The sequence below is a fragment of the Tenrec ecaudatus genome, chromosome 4 (assembly GCF_050624435.1).
Source record: "Tenrec ecaudatus isolate mTenEca1 chromosome 4, mTenEca1.hap1, whole genome shotgun sequence".
Taxonomy (NCBI): domain Eukaryota; kingdom Metazoa; phylum Chordata; class Mammalia; order Afrosoricida; family Tenrecidae; genus Tenrec; species Tenrec ecaudatus.
Genome location: NC_134533.1, coordinates 138,243,039 through 138,263,509, shown reverse-complemented (window position 1 = coordinate 138,263,509; position 20,471 = coordinate 138,243,039). Strand labels below are relative to the sequence as shown.

Genomic DNA, 20,471 nt, shown 5'->3' with positions numbered 1-20,471 from the left:
AGTCAAAAAGTATTCAAAGACAATTGGTATGAGACATTTTACAGCCGCTGTGGGGAAGGAGCTCCCCTACTCAATTTGGCTTGTAGTTCGTTGCTCAGAACTCATCTGGGCCCTCCCTAACTGAGGACATTGGTCAGTGCTATCTTCTGTGGGTCCCGAAAGAAAGGAGAACAAGAAGTGTTGTGACCACTGACATTCTCTCCTGTCCTGCTTCTCAATTCCACGCGTGTCAGAGAAGACATGGACAGTGGCGGTCAGTGGGAAGCAGACGGCCTCTTTTGACGACTTTCCTGAAAAATGCCACCCACTTGGATTCCTCAATTCACATATGTTTGATTGCAAATGTATCTCAATACTTTTTATTATTACTGCCATTCTAACACACACACACACACACACAGGCAACAAAACGTTTGGCATTTCAACGATTTTCATACAAATGGCTCTGTGGTACTGGGTACGTTCATTGTGAGATCCAGTCATCACCCTTACCCATTTCCAAGGGCTTTCTTTACCCTTTAACTCAATACTTGGTAAGCGTGCTTTAGATTAATAAAATGAAACACTGACAAACTTCTCCAGGAAAAAATGTCACCTTAAAGCACCAGCTAATTGCCTGAAGCCGCATCATCAATCAGAGCCTTTTTATAAAGCATCCGTTGGTATGACTGTTTTGAATAAAACTGTTTACAGCATGAGAGAAGAGGCATATAAAAAACAGCTGTTCAGCGAAAGAGAAAACCTTCCAACATTTTCATCCCAACTCTTTGTATTGCTTTCTAAAAGTCGTTGAAGAAAGATACTGTTTGATAAAGGCCCCGCATGCCTCCAGAACCTAGACAGATGCCCAGAGAGCGCATCGCCCAGCCAAGGGCCAAACGACCCCTGCCTGGGGCCTTTGCCTGCAATCTAGTGGATTTTAAAATCTCTTTTTCTTTTGCCATCAACAGTGAGGATCTCGTTCTTTGCATTTATGAGTCTGTGAGCTAGTTTTGCAAAGAACCCAGAAGCTTTCCCGAGCAACTCATGGGGTCAGCTTTGAGTGTTTTCCAATAGGCTGAAAGGTGGAGACCTCTTAAAATTTTTGCAACTTTTATTTTGCCAATATGTCTTTTCAAAACATCTATGTAGCAAAACACTAACAAATACACACTGTTCTTGGCCAACCAAATCCACAGTTTGGGCTTCGTGCCTGGGTGTTGGATGCTATTGCGTCAGTGTCCACTTATGTACAACAGAATGAAACAGTGCCCAGTTCGATGCCAGCCTCACCATTATTGTCCTGTCTGACTCACTGTTGCAGCCACTGTATCAATCAATCGATCCCACTGAGGGCTTTCCTCTTTCTCAGCTGACCTACTTTCCCAGGAACTGCTGTCCCTTCATAACATGTTCAAAGTACATGCGATGCAGGAGCTTCTAAGGAGCATGTGGCTGTACTTCCTCTACAGAAGATTGGTTTGTGCTTCTGGAAGTCCTTGGTGTTTTCGGTATTATTGGCCAGCACCACAATTCAAATGCATTAATTCTGCAATCTCTGCCACTTATTGTCCAATTTTCATATGCACGAGGCGATTGGAAATATATGTCCAGAGTCAAGTGCGCCTCAATCCTCAAAGTGACATCCTTGCTCTTCACACTTTGAGTCTTGTGCAACAGATTCGCCCAATGGAACACCTCATTTGATCTCTGGACTGCTGCTTCCATGAGCATTGGTTGTATTTCTAAGCAAGATGAAATCCTAGTCAATTTCAATCTTTTCTCTATTTACCTTGATGCTGTCTATTGATCCCTATGCTGTGAGAATTTGGGCTTCCATTACATTGAGTTTTAAATCATACTGAAAGCTACCATCCTTGACCTTCATTAGCAAGCGATTCAAGTTCTCTAGGCTTTGAACTAGCAAGGTGATGTCATCTGCGTATCGCAATCCTGATGACATCTCCCTCATGGAGTCCAGCTTCTAATGCTCTTTGCTTCACATCCTGAATAAGTATTGAAAAGATACAGTACTGACGCAGAGCTTTGCTAACTTTAAACAATGTAGTAATCCCGTATTCTATTCAAACTACTCCTTCTTGGTCCATACACAGGTGGCACAATCAAGTGTTCTGGAACTCTCCCTCTTCCCAATGTTTTCTATAATGTATTATGATCTGCACAGTTGAATGACTTTGCAGTCAATAAAACACAAGTAAACATCTTTCTGGTACCCTGCTTTCGGACAAGATCTGACGTCCACAAGGATATCCCGTGTGCCACATCATCTTCTGACTCTGACTTGAATTTCTAGCAGTCCCTGTTACTGTACTCTTGCAACTGTTGTTGGATGATCTTCAGCAACATTTTATTTGCATGTGATATTAAAGATCTTGTCCTATAATTTATTCCTTGTAGTCTATTCTTAGTCTTTTCTTAATCTGGAAGTTCCACTGAGAGCTTTTTGGCTTGGGTGATCCTAGTGGTATTTGAAATACCAGCGACATAGCTTCCAGCACCATAACAACAGGCAAGCGACCAAAAGGTGACAAACTGACAGACAAGTGGTGGCGGGTGTGGGTAGGTAGCAGCTTTTCTTTATTGTCTTACCTCATTTACTAAGTGCTGCTACAACAGAAACAGTTTTTTAACAACAGAAATGTGTTTTCTCACAGTTAGAGACTAGAAGTTACATTTAGGACATCTGTCAGCTCTGAGCAAAGGTTCTTGTCTCTTCGATATCTGCTCCTCAGTTCCTTGGTGCTTTCCAGGTGGCATCGATCTTCCCCCATTTGCCTTTGTTGACTGTGTGCCTAAACTACAACTTTTATATCTCAAAAATGATTGGCTTAAAGTGTCCTGGTTATGCACTCAGCTTGTAAAGGAAATGTTAGTGGTTTGAATCTACCATCTGCTCCCTAAGAGCAAGAGGAGGCAGTGGGCTCCCATAAGTTACAGCCTCAGAGTGGCCATTGCGTCCTATAGAGCTGTTAGGCGTTGGAGTTGGGCTTGATGCCAGTGGATTTGATTCTTTGTTTTCAATATATTATCAACCAAATCTCAAGAGGAAAAAAGATGAGAGAGAAAAAAACCTACGGAATAAAGGAGACTTATAAGACTGAAGGGGGAAAAGATTGGCTTGCAACACAATCTACCCTGATATAGTGTCAATAACATAAAAAGAAAACCTTATTCTCAGTTAAGAAAATATCCACAGGTATGAGGAGCTGATGCCAGGGGCTTAGGTGGAGAGCAAATGTTTTGAGAATGATGAGGGCAATGAACGTACAAATGTGCTTTACACAATTGATGTATGTATGGATTGTGATAAGAGTTGTATGAGCCCCTAATAAAACTATTTAAAATATATCCACAGGTATAAGGTTTGGCCTTCACAACCTGTACTTGAGGGAGGAGTACACATTTCAATCCACAACCTTGGGAAATATAAGAGAACCCATTCTGCATGGGGTCCAATGATACAGTCTCTGCTTATGCTCTGAAATGGATTCTATTCTAGAAAGTGGGAGAAGTCTTCCTGCAGCTTCCCATTGGATCATTATAAAAGATGCTGCCTCTATAACTAGCTTTTTCTATTTGTCCCAAAGTGTACTGCATGATAACAGGCCAAAAGCATCCGTCACAGAGCTGCCAGGGAAGGTCTGATGGCAGAGCATACTAATTCTAGTTATGGAATTGTGATGAGAGTTACTAATGCAAACGATCATGGTAATCAGACAGGAATAGGAGGTTGAGAAAGCTGACCTTTGCTTGTTAGTATCAGTCACCACAGGCGTGCATTGACCGAAACGCTAAGGCATGGCCCTGCCCTGTCAGGAAGACCAGCTGGGGGTATAAGGAATATGAAGAAAACCTCCCAGAGGTTTGTGATTCCCTTCTCTTTTGTACCCAACTGCAAAAAGGCTACAGTTGGCCATCTCTATGCCAAGATCATCGGTGCCTGGTTTGCTTAAGATGCTACTCGAGAATTACATATCCTGACGTCAAAAAATCACCTGGCACTTCTGAGGGTGTCAAGTCCCTGGGTGAATGCCATCCACTCACGTTAAAACTGCTTAGAGGAAGTGGTACGGAATCTTGGGATAGGCTCCCTGGGCTGGGCTGTAGAAGATTCAGTTTTGGTTCACCACCTGTGCGTCTCATGTCAATGGAAGCTGGTTTGTGGCCAAAATGCTGTGTAGGCCTCAGTGGAGTGTTCAAATGAAGATGGACCAGGTAAAAAGACCTGGCAATCTGCCTGTTAAATGCCACTGACTAGATGTCCGTTTATAGCGACTCTGTGTGTCTGAGTAGAACTTCCCCTAGAAGGGTTCTCTTAACTGTCATCGTGATGGAGGCAGATCACCAGCTATTTTCTGCTAGGAAATCACCAGGTGCTTGTGAGCTGCCAACCTCTTGGTCAGCAGCTAAGAACTTAACGTTTCTGCCACCAGGGCTCCATTATTGTCAACTTGGAAGTGATTCTATCTCTGTCCTTAAACTGCCGCATTTGAGACCTGAGGCTTCCGGCAAGATGGAGACCAAGCCAGACGTACTACACAGACCCTCCCTACAACAAAGATGCAAGAGAACAAATGAAACAGATCTGCATGATACTCCTGGAACCCTGAATCAGTGGAAAGGATCGAGAAGTGGACTGAATGAGCCAAAAGGAGGCAGGTGTATGAATGGCCATGCTACCTGACACAGCAGTACCATCTTGAACTTTGGGGGACAGCATTCCGACAGTGGACCTGACTTTCACAAAAGTGTACCTGTAGCTGGTGCCAGCCTCCTGTTAATCAGAAATGTGGCCCTCATCTACCTTCACCCACCCCATGGCCTATGACCCTCCTACCACGGCATAGCCCCTTCTTTGCCTGAGTTAGAGCCTCCAACCAAGCACAGAGCACGGGGTGTCCCATGCCCTGAGTCTCCAAGCTCATGAACCTCATCAGAGAACCTCATCACGAACCACATCCCATATCAGATCAACAGAGCACACCATGCCGGGTCCCTGGCCACACCTGGAAGGGCAAGACCTCTTTCCATAACCAACCACCCTGTCCTCAGCTGCCCTGGGTGCCTGAAAGAATTCTTTTTGAGAACAAGCACCCTGACTTCAGCCACCACCCAAGGGGGCACTAACTATTTCTGGAATAGGTGCTCTGGCCCCAGACAATACACAGGCCTATGGTAACTTCACCTGGGGCTGAGGGTCCCACCCTTCCCTATTTCTATTCAACTTGTGAGCTCCTTGGCTGGCAGAGGGGGCTAATCCATACTGGGTGCCCTGCCCCCAGGATTTTCTCTTTTCTTTTATGAATGTTTCTCTTTTTTCTATTCTTTTCCTCCCCATTGTTTCCTTGTTTCTAAGCTTTGCACTGTCTCTCTTCTCTTCGCTTTCTCAATACTCTTCTCTTTTCTCTTTTTTCTTCCCCAAGCCCTAGTGTTATTTATTGTACTTTTTTATTTCTCTTCCCCATTTTACTTTTTCTTTCTTCTCAATTAACACATTACTTTTTCTTGCTATTGTTTGCTTGCTTTCCCTGCTTGGATTTCTTTTTCTCTACTATTTTCTCCTTTGCTGCTGTTTGGTTTAGTTTTCCTTTTTTTTCGTGTTCCACTGGGCAGGAAACAACAATGCCCACTTGACCCAACCACAGCTGTACTTTCTGAAGCCCCGTTGCTGGGGGAGGGCCACTACCTGCTGCTGTACCACTTGATCGTCAGTAGAAAGCAGCCAACACCCGTTGAACCTGTGCTCCACTGTGCTAGAGGAGCAACAGACCGAGGATTGGGCGCAGACTCACATTCTCTAGCACATCCAGCAGGAGATGAGTGATCAGAAAACAACACCACAATATCTTGGAGACAAAAGACCATTTCAGTTCACATGAAGAAGCAAATCAGAATGATTCAAACAAGTGACCAAAACACAAAGCCAGAAGACTTACCTCAGGAAGAAATTGCAATGGAAACCAACTGGTAAGGGATTTAAAAGTATGGCATTTAGACTTCAACAGATTGAGAGAAAGATAAATGAAAGCAAGGAAAACACAGGGAGGAAAAACTTTAGGAAAATTAATAACACAATAAACCAACAAAATAAATGAAAATGTAACAACTAACAAAAACTAGAAATCCAGAAGACGAATACTAAGATTTCAGAAATAGGTGAGGCGTTGGAAAGGCAAAGGAGTAGAATTGAATGAATGGAATGCTGATTGATGAACGTGAATGCTAATCTCTCAATCCAAATTTGTGGAACAGTCGACAAACGAAGAATGAAGCATCAAAGAAAGCCTAAGAACAAGCCTAAGATTTTTGTGGCACAAAAATCAAGAGAAATAACTCTCATGTAGCCAGAATTCCAGAGTATATGAAGAGACCAAAAGGAGCACAGAAAAAAATTGTTGAAGAATTGCTAGAAGAAAACTTTCCAACATCACGGCAGATATGCATTCCTGAAACTGAAAGACTCCAAATTAGAAAGACCCTACAAAAGAAAATTACCAGAGCAAATCACAATCATACTTTCTAAAACAAAGACAAGGAAAGAATCCAGAGAGAAGTTTGGGGGGAAATGAAAGTTGCCTCCGAAGAAGAACCAATGAGACTGAGCTCTGATTTCTCCATTGAAACCACATGGCCAAGAAGGTGATGGCATGAGATATCTGAAAGCAAGAGAAAAACAAAAACAAGCAAAAAGCATATACCCAGCAAAATTGTTTCTCAAATACAGCAGTAGAATTAGAACATTTCCAGATACACAGAAATACTACAAAGGACCAACAACGGCAGACAATAACCTGAGATTTACATACATGACACCACCACCTAGAAGTCCATCCAAATATAAATTCACTGCCATTGAGTGAATTTCAAATCATAGGAACCCTATACATGACTTCTGAGGCTGTAAATCCTTATGGAGGCAGATAGCCTCAACTTGGGAAGCAGCTGGAGGTCTGAACCACCAACTTTGTAGTTGGCCGTCCACAGTAAACACGTACTTTACAGTGCCACCAGGACTCTTTAATCAGATGGAGAAGTAACCAAAGTCAGAGAAACCTACAAAACAGAAAATAGGGAACTACAGATATCAATTTGTAATAGAGACAATGACTGAAAAAGTAGATGAAATAGTGTAGTTATAGAACTGCCAAATGAAACAGAATTCACGTAGGTTTGAAGAACCTGGGTGAAGGTAAGAGAATTATACACCAAGAGGAAGTTAGCCAAGAATGATGGAGGCAAGGGATGACATTAGCAGGAATTCAAGTATTAAAAGGAACAGAGGCAAATAGTGTTACATACACAATCCTGCAATACCAGTACTCTAAGAATAGATTTGGAGGGGGGGTGAGAGTAAATATATATTTATTTGACAGAGGATATTGTACCCATGACTGTATCCATCAATGTGGTGGAGCTACAGGGGCCAAAGCTATAAAAGCTTGGACATAACCAAGCCCCTTGGGGGGCTTAGTCACTGAGGCTGGGGGCTTTCAACCATAGTCTTGGGGAAGACCATGGTCAATTGCTATTACATAATCCAGAAAGTCTATATCCTAGTTTGGTTAGTAGTGGTTGGGTACTTAAATTCTTACAAGCAGCCATCTACAACAGGAGGACTAAGCTTGATGAAAATTAAAGATACGTCATAACAGCTAGTCCAATGGACTCATGGACCATACAAACATCAGCTTCTCAACCCGGATGCCAGAACTAGAAGATGCTCGGCTATCGCTACCAACTCCTCTGAAAGAGATTGCACTACAAGGTCCTGGATAGAGTGGGAGAAGAAGGTGGAACAAAACTCAGAATCCTAAAGAAGACCAGACTTGCTGTTTGACAGAAACTAGTGAGACTCCTGAGACTATTAGCCTTCATCACTCATCCAAGCTGGGACTGAACCTACCTCTGTGGCTCAATTTTCTGCCCAATAGCAAAAAATCCTTTCAACGAAATACTACTATTGATTTGTGCACACTGTAAAATAATTGATCGTTTGGGATCAAGGAGGCAGAATTTACTCAAGGATAAAGTTCATAAGGTTTAGGAATTAAGTGGGAATGGAGACAGGAAACACAAGAAGGGGTAGAGAGGGAGATATTATGCTCAGAATATTACAATGAATGAGGTAAAATAGAATGAATACAATGAATGGTAGAATAAGATAGAATAGAATGAAAACTGATGATCTGCTCTGTTATCTTTCACCCAATTTACAATAAAAAGTTTGTTTATGAAAAAGCTATTAAAGAAAAGCTCTCTGGTATCTTAAAAATGTGAATTATATTCTGTCAACTATACCTCGATAAATTTGACTTAAGAGTTCATCTCACGAGCGTCAATTTATCTCAGTAACTTTCCGTCAAGGTGCTTACTGTGAACAGCATGAGCCACACAGGCAGGGAGGAGGTCTGACAGATGGTAGACCTAGACTTTCTCTGTTTCCAGTTGTTGGAGACTGGGCGGCTTTTAGAAGAAAAGCAACACTACTACACCTCCTCAGGCAGCTCTCCAACCCTGCTTTCTCTGCCTAGTTGTGTTGTAATGGAAAATCCCAAGACGTTTGGAATGAACCTTTCTCGAAAGGACTATGGCCTAACTGACAAATGGATGAGCATTATATGCCCCGAATAGTTTCCTTCCATAATAAAATTTGATCACAAATTTCACTTTGAAAATTTAACCTATTTTCACAGGTTTCCTCAGATTTAGGAATGCAGAAGAACATAAAGAAATTTAAAATGCAGATATTAGAGAGTTGAAAAAGTGGCAGTCAGTGGGAGGATGGAGTAGACGATGCTTATGGTGGGAAATGTTGAGTGGCAGGCTGAGTGGAGGAAGGACCATGTAATCAGAACTTCATCTTCAGATACTTGCAAATTGAACGGATCCCAGATTCAAGTGTGGTTCTATGAGCAAGTGATTATGTGGATAGAAGATGGTATCAAAAGTTTTGATGAATATTGACCCTTAGGTTGGATCTGCAGGAAAGAGTCATTCTTATACAAAGTCAAGAAAACAACCAGGGCAGATCAGTAAAAGGGGCATTATTCTACTACAAAGTGCATCCAACTAGAAATGATCATTAAAGTGAGATGTTTAAGTCAATGATGCCCCACCGGCCCCCTTTATAAGTGTCCTTCATTATGAATATAGTGCTAAAGCATGCTCGTATTGTGTTCATTACCTTTATGTTCTTACCAAACCATAATAAATGGCCTCTGAGGATTATTTTTTTATAAAAAACAAAACACAGCCATTAGAGACAGATGAAACTTGTCTCAATTTTTTCATCTTCAAAGTGAAATCTCCGCAGTGGTACATAATTCATACAGTTGTGGTGGTGGTAAAGTATAGCAATGTAAATTAAAAAGCATAATTTTTGTGTTAACAGAAATAAATCCCTGAAAATAACATAGTTCACAAAGACAGAGTTGTGATCTACTTTGGTGAGGTCTTAAAAGTTCACGAGCAGCCAAGAAGGTGCAACAATTTGTCTCCCAGTTTGAAGAAAAGAAAGGGGATGAAAATGGCAAGTCATGGTACCAAGGGCTCAAATAGAAAGCAAATGTTTAGAAAATAATGACAGCAACATATGAACAAATAGGCTTCATACAACTGATATATGGATTGTTATAGGAGCTGTCAGAGGCCCCAATAAAATGATCTTTAAAACAGAAAGAAAATGGACAGTCATATGGAAACAATTAGTCCACTGGACTAATGAACCCCATGGACAACAGTCTTCATGATCCCGAGACCAGAAGAACTACATGGTGCCCAAATGCTGTGAAAAGGGTCCCACTAGAAGTCCTGGGTAAATTGGGAGACAATGTGGAAGAAAACACAAAATCATAAAGAAACCAGGCTCACTGGTCAGATAGAGACTTGAGGAACCTCCAAAATGATGGTCCTTACTCACCCTTCAGACTGAAGTCACCCTTATGTCAGAATAATCAACTGTTGAAGATCAAAGGGTGATACTTACTCAGGACAAAGTTCAGAAAGTTGGGAAAGAAGGAAGAGTGGAAGCAGTAAGCACAGGGGTGAAGTAAGATAAGTGATGCTACATTGGGTTACTGTTGTTAGCATTGTAATGTTCCACACTAGCCAACCTACTGGGGAGCCTCCTCCAGTTATTACCTGACATGGTGGAGCAGGAGTCCCTGAAGTCAATGTGGGAAGAAAGCCCTCAACCTTTTCCCTGAACACTCTGAGATTTGAAATATAAAATGTAAAAGGAAAGACCATAATAAAAAACCCAACCCACTGTTGTTGAGTCGAATCCAACTCATGGTAGCCCTATAGGACAAGGTGACCCTATAGGACATGGGGAACCTACAGGACAAGGTGACCCTACAGACATGGTGACCCTGTAGGACAAGGTAACCCTACAGGACATGGTTACCCTACAGGACAAAGTGGGCTATTCCACAGGGTTTCTGAGATGATACCTTTTTATAAAACAATTTATTAGGGGCTCATACAACTCTTATCACAGTCCATACATATACATACATCAATTGTATAAAGCACATCCATACATTCCCTGCCCCAATCATTCTCAAAGCATTTGCTCTCCACTTAAGCCCTTTGCATCAGGGCCTCTTTTTTTTCCCCCTCCCTCCCCGCTCCCCCCTCCCTCATGTGCCCTTGGTAATTTATACATCGTTATTTTGTCATATCTTGCCCTATCTGGAGTCTCCCCCCCCCCTTCTCTGCTGTCCCTCTCCCAGGGAGGAGGTCACACGTGGATCCTTGTAATCAGTTCTCCCTTTCCAACCTACTCACCCTCCACTCTCCCAGCATCGCCCCTCACACCCTTGGTCCTGTAGGTATCATCCACCCTGGATTCCCTGTGCCTCCAGCCCTCATATGTACCAGTGTACAACCTCTGCCCTATCCAGCCCTGCAAGGTAGAATTCGGATCATGGTAGTTGGGGGGAGGAAGCATCCAGGATCTGGGGGAAAGCTGTGTTCTTCATTGGTACTACCTCACACCCTGATAGACCCATCTCCTCTCCTAAACCCCTCTTCTATGAGGGGATCTCCATTGGCCGACACTTGGGCCTTGGGTCTCCACTCTGCACTTCCCCCTTCATTCAATATGGCATATATATACATATATATATACATACACACACATACATATATACACACATATATCTTTTTTTTTTTTTGCATGATGCCTTATACCTGGTCCCTTTGGCACCTCGTGATCGCACTGGCTGGTGTGCTTCTTCCATGTGGGCTTTTTTGCTTCTGAGCTAGATGGCCACTTGTTCACCTTCAAGCCTTTAAGTCCCCAGACACTATCTCTTTTGATAGCCGGGCACCATCAGCTTTCTTCACCACATTTGCTTATGCACCCATTTGCTGAGACGATACATTTTGACCAGAGCAAACAGCTTCTTCTTTCTCCTGAGTAGTGACTGATGGATTTAAACCCTTGAATTTACAGTTAGCAGCCCAATGTTTAACCCACAGCATCACTGGGGCTCCTTAGGAAAGAACATGCATGTGCGTTTCTACTAAGATTGCTTCGTGATAGAAATTGACCTCTTCTGAAAGGAAGGCATTATTTGCCCAGGCCAGAAAATATAACCACATAAAAGAAAAATTATTTTGAATCTGCCACAAAACAATAACCTTTGTATTTCTTTAAAGTCTAGATTTAAGAGGAACCAAAAGAAGTGTAGCAGGTGGCTCCCAAAAACTAAAAAAAAAACCAAACAAACCAACCCCCAAACCCACTGTCATTGAGTTGATGCTAAGTCATCGCGACCCCATAGAACAGGGTAGAATTGTCCCTGTAGGTTTCTGAGACTAACTCTCCATGGGAGTAGAAGCCTCCTCTTCCTCCTGAGGAGCAGCTGGTGGCTTCAAACTGCTGACTCCTAAAATAAACCCAAACCATCTCTACCTTCTTCATGCAAATGTGTAATCACATTGCCTCAAGTGTAAACTGGATTTACAACTAGCTGTTAACAATAGAATATGGCAGAAGTGATAAAATGTCACTTCTAAGATTAGGTTATTAAAAACATTGACTTCTCTCTTATACTCTCTCTTGTTCTCTGTCTATCTGTCTCTTTGTCTTGGATGATTTGCCCTAGAGATAATCAGCTGCTATGTCATAAAACAGCCCTGTGACAAGGGGTGGAGACCTACCAATAACCATGTGAGTGAGTTTGGAAGCAGATTCCTCTAATCCCAGTCTAACCTTCAGATAAAACCACAACCTTTGTCAAGAATTTGAATGCAGCCTCATGAACCAGAGACACCCCATTAAGGCACATCCAAATTCCTAGCCACCCCCAAACTGTGAGATAAATAATAATTTGTTCTAACCGACTAAATGTGGGGGTAATTTGTTGTGCTCTAGTAGATAATAAATACAAGAAGTTAGACAGTTGGGACACATTTTTCTCTGTAATCCAAGGCAGATGCTGGAGTAATTCCTAGCATGGGAAAAGAGAACTTAATAAGAATAAAGATAGACTTGAGGGCTAAATATATGTTCATTCATACTACGGTAGATTCCTATCTATCTATCTATCTATCTATCTATCTATCTATCTATCTATCTATCTATCTATCACAGAAGGTCCAGTTCCATGAAATTTTCCTGCTAAGCCTTGTGGCTCTGAAATCAGAGCAGGAACACAAAATAAAACATACGTCAACTCCTTGGCTCTTTAAAAGTTATACTTAGTGTGCAGGTTGTCTGCAAATAATCAAAATGCTACTGTCTGCGTATGGGAAAGCTCTGGGTGATGTTCGGTCATTCCTTTTAAAATTGTTTTATATGCCATTGCATGAACTAAATGTATAGTAAAAGTATGCTGCGTACTTTGTATTCATGGACCGTATCCTGGTGCATTAGCTGTGTCTCAGGCTGCCTATCTTCTCCCTTCACAGAGAAAAGTCTGATGATCCCAGGAAACACTCTTTCTGTAAAACTATCAACTTTCCTCGCTGGAAGCCAGCCTTGTTGAACCCCCATTTGTGCCAGACCCGTCTGTGGTGTATGCCAAAGATGTCGCTGACGTTGAAGATTTTTCTGAGATCCAGGGAGTGGAATTTGATGAGAAAGATAAGAAGTTCTTTCAAAAATGTGCAACAGGTGCTGTCTCCATACCGTGGCAGGAAGAAATAATAGAAATGGGACGGTTTGATGAACTCAGTGACCCCAACAGGCCCACAGGTTGTGGGGAGTGTAATTCATCCAAGTCTGGAGTGTGTTTGTTATTGTAAACTGTACTCTCTCCCCGGACGTTCCAAATACTTGAGAAATCTGATGAATGAAGCAGCCAATCAGGAAAACTGCTTCCATCAGAATAGTTCAGAGCAGGCGAGCTCACCACTAGGACACGTTTTCTCTTTTCCTTCGGCCTTTTTTATGCGTCCAGGTAGCATCTTGGTTTGCACTGAGGCCTGGGGAAAGGGCCCCTGAGGTTTGTTTGGGGAAGCTAAAAGCGTGATCGCGCCACCATCGCATCCCTGCGAATTACACAAAGTCCTAGGAACAGAGTGGAACTTTGTGGTGTACTCAGAAAATGAGCATTTGCAATTCTTAGTAAATAATCATTTTAGTTTTTCTTTGATTATATCTTTTCTTCCCTTCATCTCCCAGCCTGTTTCTGGTTCTTTACTTAAAAAGAGATGTTTGATGCTGTAAATAACTGCTGTTGATGTACATCTCATAAAGAAGTGAATAGAAATATTTTGATATTTTAGATTATAGAATAACTTTCTGATTCACTGAGAGGCCTATTTTTTTAAATAACAATTCTTGTAATGTTAAATTACTTTCAATGTAAAGCTCCATGAGGTGAATAAAAAAATGCTCTGCAGTTAAAGTCCTTTGCATGATATGTTACAAACTGCCTCCACCCAGAATCCTATGTGCTAATTGTCCCCAGGCTTCGGTGTACATTAGGGCTCTGCAGCATCTGGGTTACTTTGTGCTGCATAACAACAACAACAAACACCAGCACCACCAGTGAATCACTGTAACGAACAGGAATGTGTTTCTCATCGTTCCTGAAGCGACAAGTCCAAATTCAGGGCATCAGCAAAACAGGCTCTTCTCCCTGTCTATCAGCTGGAAAGGAAAACACATGCTTCTTTCAGCTTCTGCAACCCCAGTTCCTTGGCTAGTTATAAATAATAGCTTCACATCTGTGTTTCTCCCAAGCATATTGCTGTGTCCACTCGGCCTGTTTTCATAAGATGCCACTCAGAAGGGAGTACACTCTACTCAGGTTCATTAGCATAACAAGAAAATATGCATTTCACAGGTCCAGGGACTGGAACTTTAATATATCTTTGGGGGGGGCGGACACAATTCAATCCATGACACCTAAAGATCGTTAAAAAATAATCACACCTGCCTTCCATGCCCAGACATTCTGATTTCATTAGTATGGAATGTGGCATGGGTATTTAGAGTTTTAAAGGTTACCCAGTTGATTCTAAATACAGTAGAGTTCGGGAGATACTGCCATATATTTGTATGCTATTACATATTAAAAAACAAGACAAAACAAAGAAAAACACCTCACTACCATCAAGTCGATGCGAAATCATAGTGATGCTATAAGACAGGATAGAAGTGCCCTGCGAGTTTCCAAGACTGTAACTCTTTACAAGAGTAGAAAGTCCTCATAGCTTTATACAGTAGCTTTTCAACATTAAAACAAAACATCTATTTATTATCAATTGCACAATCAGAACCAAACTCACCGCTATTGAATCAACTCTGGCTCATAGAGACCTCATAGGACAGAGTCGAACTGTCCCTTGTGTTTCTGAGACTTCCATGTCATTAGAGCAGCAGAAACCTCTTCTTTCTCTCAGGGAGCAGCTAATGGGCTGGAACTGCTGACCTTGTGGTTAGCAGCACAATGCATAACCTATTACACCACCAGGACAGTGTAAGCGTAAGTGAAGACAAATGTGTATCAATCTTATAGACTGGCTGGTCCTCATAAAGCTTAGTTTCTCACACAGCTCATAGAACAACAGTTCTCAACCTGTGGGTTGTGACCCCTTTGGGAATCAAACGACCCTTTCACAGGGGTCCCCCAATTAATAACAGTAGTAAAATTATAGTTATGAAGTAGCAATGAAAATAATTTTATGGTTAGGTGTCACCACGATATGAGGAACTATATTAAAGGGTTGCAGTATTAGGAAGGTTGAGAATCACTGTCTTAGAAAGTAAATCTCTTGGATAGACTTGAAGGTAAACAAGTGGCCATCTAACTCAGAAGCAACAAAGCCCACATGGAAGAAGCACACCAGCCTGTGCGATCACGAGGTGTTGAAGGGATGAGGTATCAGGCCTCATCACAACAAAAATTCATATCACTGTGAATGATGGAGGGGGGGGTGCAGAGTGGAGAACCCAAAGCCCATTTGTAGGCCACTGGACATCCCCCTTACAGAAGGGTGACAGGGAGGAGATGAGCCAGTCAGGGTGTGATGCAGCAACAATGAAACATACAACTTTCCTCTAGTTCCCAAATGCTTCCCCCCCCCTTCCCCCACCACCATCATGATCCCAATTCTACCTTACAAATCTGGCTAGACCAGAGTATGTACACTGGTACAGATAGGAACTGGAAACCAAGGAATCCAGGGCAGATGATCCCTTCAGGACCAGTGGTGTGAGTGGCGATACTGGGAGCGTGGAGGGAGAGTGAGTTGGAAAGGGGGAACCGATTACAAGGATCTACACATAACCTCCTCCCTGGGGGATGGACAACAGTAAAGTGGGTGAAGGGAGACGTCAGATAGGGCAAGATATGACAAAATAATTATTTATAAATTATCAAGGGTTCATGAGGGCGGGGGAGCAGGGAGGGAGGGGAAAATGAGAAGCTGATGCCAGGGGCTTAGGTGGAGAGCAAACGTTTTGAAACTGATGAGGGCAATGAATGTACAAATTTGCTATACACAATTGATGTATGAATGGATTGTGATAAGAGTTGTATGAGCCCCTGATAAAATGATAAAAAATAAAAGTAAAATTTTAAAAACCACAATTGTTAGGCATAGAATATTGTTGTTTTGTTCACTTAAAGAATATTGAGTTTAAATGAGGCTGGCACATACTGAATTGTCTGCATTTTAGTTTTATCCTATTAGGCAAAAATATGATTTTATTATGGTCTTTTTAAAAAGAATTATATATGGCTAAAGAGTTGTGTAAAGATGTCAAGTTGACAAGAGGTGGTCTGTGGTAGTTACACAATTTAATGTCAACTTGATAAATAAGAATAAAGGGGTGGAGTCTAGCCTGTCAATCAGGTCACAACATTGTGTTCCCTCCTTGTGGACGTGGCCTTCTCATGAGGATTCTGAGACTTCCTTTCTTCCTCCCTGGGGATGGGACACACTCTCTCTCTGCCACACATTCCTGTTGACAAACCCCATGGAGCCACGCTGAGAGTAGTCATTGGACCCACAGGACTTTTCCACCCACCAGCTTGTTATCTTCCTGAATTCGGCATGTTGTATGTGCTGTATGAGTCTGAAGAGGAATTCATGGATCATATTGGACTTATGGGCTTATATCAAACTTGGGAATTTGATCTAGACTGGGCTGGGATGTTTTATTGATGCATAATTACTTATTGGTATAAGTTCTTTCTTACATATAGTGTCAATGAATTTGTTTCTCTAGTCAACTCATTCTAGCACAGTCCATGATTTCAAGTGACTGCCCAGCTAGAATGCTGTAGAATTAGCACTTCTCACTAGCATAATTGAAGTGAGATGTCAAGATTGCAAAAAATATTTTCAACACAAATATAAACCTGGGAGATGTCATTCACACACACACAAGCACATATGACATCAATGTGCCAAAGGAAATCTTTTTTGTTCCAGTTATGAGAAGTCTAGCTGAAGTCATTTTTAAAAGTTTTGTCTCTTGAGCAAGAGACTCAAGAGTTGCAAAAACACTGATCAGGAAACTGGTTAACTAGAACTCAGTTAACAGTAATCTTCAACCACAAGACAATCTTAGTACAAAGGAGCCCTCTCAAAATTCAGTCCTGAGCACCTTCCATTCTCAGCATGTTCCTGGATGTTCTAAACCCAGGCCTGGATACACTATAGAACCCTGAATCAACAAATCAGGATACATGTATGTTGACCAGCTTCTTATTCCTAAAGGAAGGAAATAGATCAAATGTGGGGAAAATTACATCCATAATGGTATGGTGGGTGTTGGGCTTCTAGCCAAAATGTGGTGAAAATCATAGTTTAAGGGACAGTAAATTATTTTACTGTGGTTCCTCTAGCCAAAGTCTCTAGCTTCCACCAAACGGCTTTTCCCTGCATAAATATAATAAGGAAGGTGGGGAAAGATACTGAGTTGACAAGGGAACAACATGGGACCCAAAATGAGGGGGGAGTGAGGGGGGAGTGGCAGGCATGGTGGGGAATGATCAAGGGTAAGGTTGCTTAGAGAAGAGGTATAGCTGTAGCCCAGGTGGGGACGGAGCTTGGTAGTAGGGCAGGAGGAAGGTAAAGGGAGATGGAGGAGGGAGCTGGGAGTCGGGGGGCATTTATGGAGGTCTAGACAAAGACATGTACATGCAAATATATAGCTGAGGATGGGGAAATAGATCTGTGTGTCTATATTTATAGGTTTAGTATTGGGATGGCGGAGGGACCTTGGGCCTCTACTCAAGCACTCTCTCAATGCATGAACACTTTCTTTTATTAAATTGGAACTCTACGATGCTCATCCTCCCGACACAACTGCTGAAGCCAAAGCGGGTGAACAAGTAAATGTGGTGAAGAAAGCTGATGGTGCCCGGCTATCAAGGGAGATAGTGTCTGGGGTCTTAAAGGCTTGAGGATGGACAGGAGGCCATCTAGCTCAGAAGTAACAAAGTCCACATGGAAGAACACACCAGCCTGTGTGATCGTGTGGTCCCGAAGGGATTGGTTACCAGGCATCAAAGAAAAAAAATCATATCATTGGCTGCACACCTCCATGATACGATCGCTGAAGACAAACGGGTACATGGGCAAGTGTGGCAAAGAAAGCTGATGGTGCCCGGCTATCGAAAGAGATGGTGTCTGAGGTCTTAAAGGCCTGAAGGTGAACAGGTGGCCATCTAGCTCAGAAGCAATAAAGCCCATGTGGAGGAAGCACACCAGCCTGTGCGATCACAAGGTGCCAAAGGGACCAGGTATAAGGCATCATGCAAAAAAAAAAAAAAAGAATATATATATATGTGTGTGTGTGTGTGTGTATATATATATACATATACATATATATATACACCATAGTGAATGAAGGAGGAAGTGCAGAGTGGAGACCCAGGACCCATTTGTCGGCCACTGGAGATCCCCTCATAGAGGGATTTAGGAGAGGAGATGGGTCAGTCAGGGTGCGATATAGTACCGATGAAGAACACAGCTTTCCCCCAGATCCTGGATGCTTCCTCCCCCCAACTACCATGATCCGAATTCTACCTTGCAGGGCTGGATAGGGCAGAGGTTGTACACTGGTGCATATGGGAGCTGGAGGCACAGGGAATCCAGGGTGGATGATACCTTCAGGACCAGGGGTGTGAGGGACGATGCTGGGAGAGTGTAGGGTGAGTGGGTTGGAAAGGGGGAACTGATTACAAGGATCCACATGTGACTTCCTCCCTGGGAGAGGGATGGCAGAGAAGGGAGGGGAAGGGAGACTCCGGATAGGGCAAGATATGACAAAATAACAATGTATAAATTATCAAGGGCTCATGAGGGAGGGGGGAGCGGGGAGGGAGGGGAAAAAAAGAGGACCTGATGCAAAGGGCTTAAGTGGAGAGCAAATGCTTTGAAAATGATTAGGGCAAAGAATGTATGGATGTGCTTTATACAATTGATGTATGTATGGATTGTGATAAGAGTTGTATGAGCCCCTAATAAAATGTTAAAAAAGATATGAAAATAAAAATTTATAAATAAAAAAAGATACTGAGTAATTATGAACAGGATTCCATAGAATGCCATCCTGCTGCATATAAAATGAGCCCTCTGAGAAGCAGAAAGAGGGGTCTCATTTCTAGCAAGAGCCAGGAGTGGAGTGCATACTTTGGACCTACACAGTTAAACCCCCTCCTGGATTCTGAAGACAGCCATACCATCAGAGGATCCGTAGCAGGACCAGGAGCGAGACCATGACACAGAGTGATGCGTGTTTCAACCCACAGAACAAGTTAAGCTGAGTGTTTTGAGACAGGACGCCCGCTTGTGAGGTGGGGTACCTCTGCACAGTGTACTGGTGAAGCTAGGCTTGCTGACCCATGGAAGCAGAGACTTCCACCTGAGGCTCGCTGGATTGGGTGAACTGGGTCCCTAACCCATGGAGCTTGAGTGAGAGGAATACCTCTGGGTTGAGACTTACAGCTGAGTGGTATGTCCCTTGGGTCATTTTTTAGCAGCCCTGAAAGAGCTTTGTAACATGTTCTGACCCTGACTGTATCCTGAGCTTTTCTCGCTTACAACCTGTCAACTTCCTGAATAAGTCCTTTAATAATGAACATTGGCTGTGAGTTTGTAGCCATTCCATGGATATAACCTTGAGATATAAGTAGAGAATACTAATGAAGACAACACAATAGTAATTTTTTAGTAAAAGTGTATCTAACGCAAAAAATGAACAGTTAATAGAAATAAAATTAACTAGAGAATTCTAATAATAAATATTCTATGATTCGATTAGATGAATGTTAAGAATTTAAAAATTATGTCTTATTTAAAAAAAGGCCATCAGTCCCAATCTTACAGAAAACATGTAATTAAGAGAGAGAAAGAAGCCCTAGATGTAATGGGTGTAAAGAGTTACAGTCTGGAAAACCTATAGAGTCGGAATTGACTGGATGAGAGTGAGTTTGTTGACATACATACATACATACATACAATGAACAGTTATAAGCCAATACATATTTGAAATGGACAAATTCTTAAAAAGACAAAGTACCAAAACTAACTCCAGATAAAATAGACATACATCAATGAAGAAACTGAATTAATTATCAAAAACTACTCAAAATAAAAGTCCAGACCCAGATAGTGTGACCAATGAATTCTACCAAACATTTGAAGAAAACTTAGTACCACTTTTTCACAGACTTCCAAAAATAGAAGAAGAGGGAACATTTACCAACTTATTTGATGGAGGCCAATATTACCTTAATAACAAAATCATACCATGATGTCAAAACAGAATCTAGAGATCAATATCTCTTATGGATATAAACAGGAAAATTCTAAACAAAATGCTAGTATATCAAATCCAACAAATACAAAGAATTATACACACTGAGCAAATGAGATTTATTTTTTAATGAAAGACTGCTTCAGCATCCAAATAGTAACCAGTATTGCACATATTAACTAGTAATATTGTAAATGCAGCCTAGCGATAGAATTAAAAACCAATAACACACGATCATCCC

General features: G+C 42.0%; 1 protein-coding gene across 1 annotated transcript in view; it reads left to right on the top strand.

Annotated features, from left to right (window-relative positions):
- Positions 1–13,254, top strand: part of GRK7 (G protein-coupled receptor kinase 7) — a 53,280-nt gene extending 40,026 nt beyond the window's left edge. Inside the window, 2 exon segments of the mRNA XM_075547854.1 lie at positions 12,919–12,974; positions 12,977–13,254. Of these exon segments, the coding sequence (XP_075403969.1) occupies positions 12,919–12,974; positions 12,977–13,254 (334 nt within the window).
- The last annotated feature ends 7,217 nt before the right edge of the window (positions 13,255–20,471 follow it).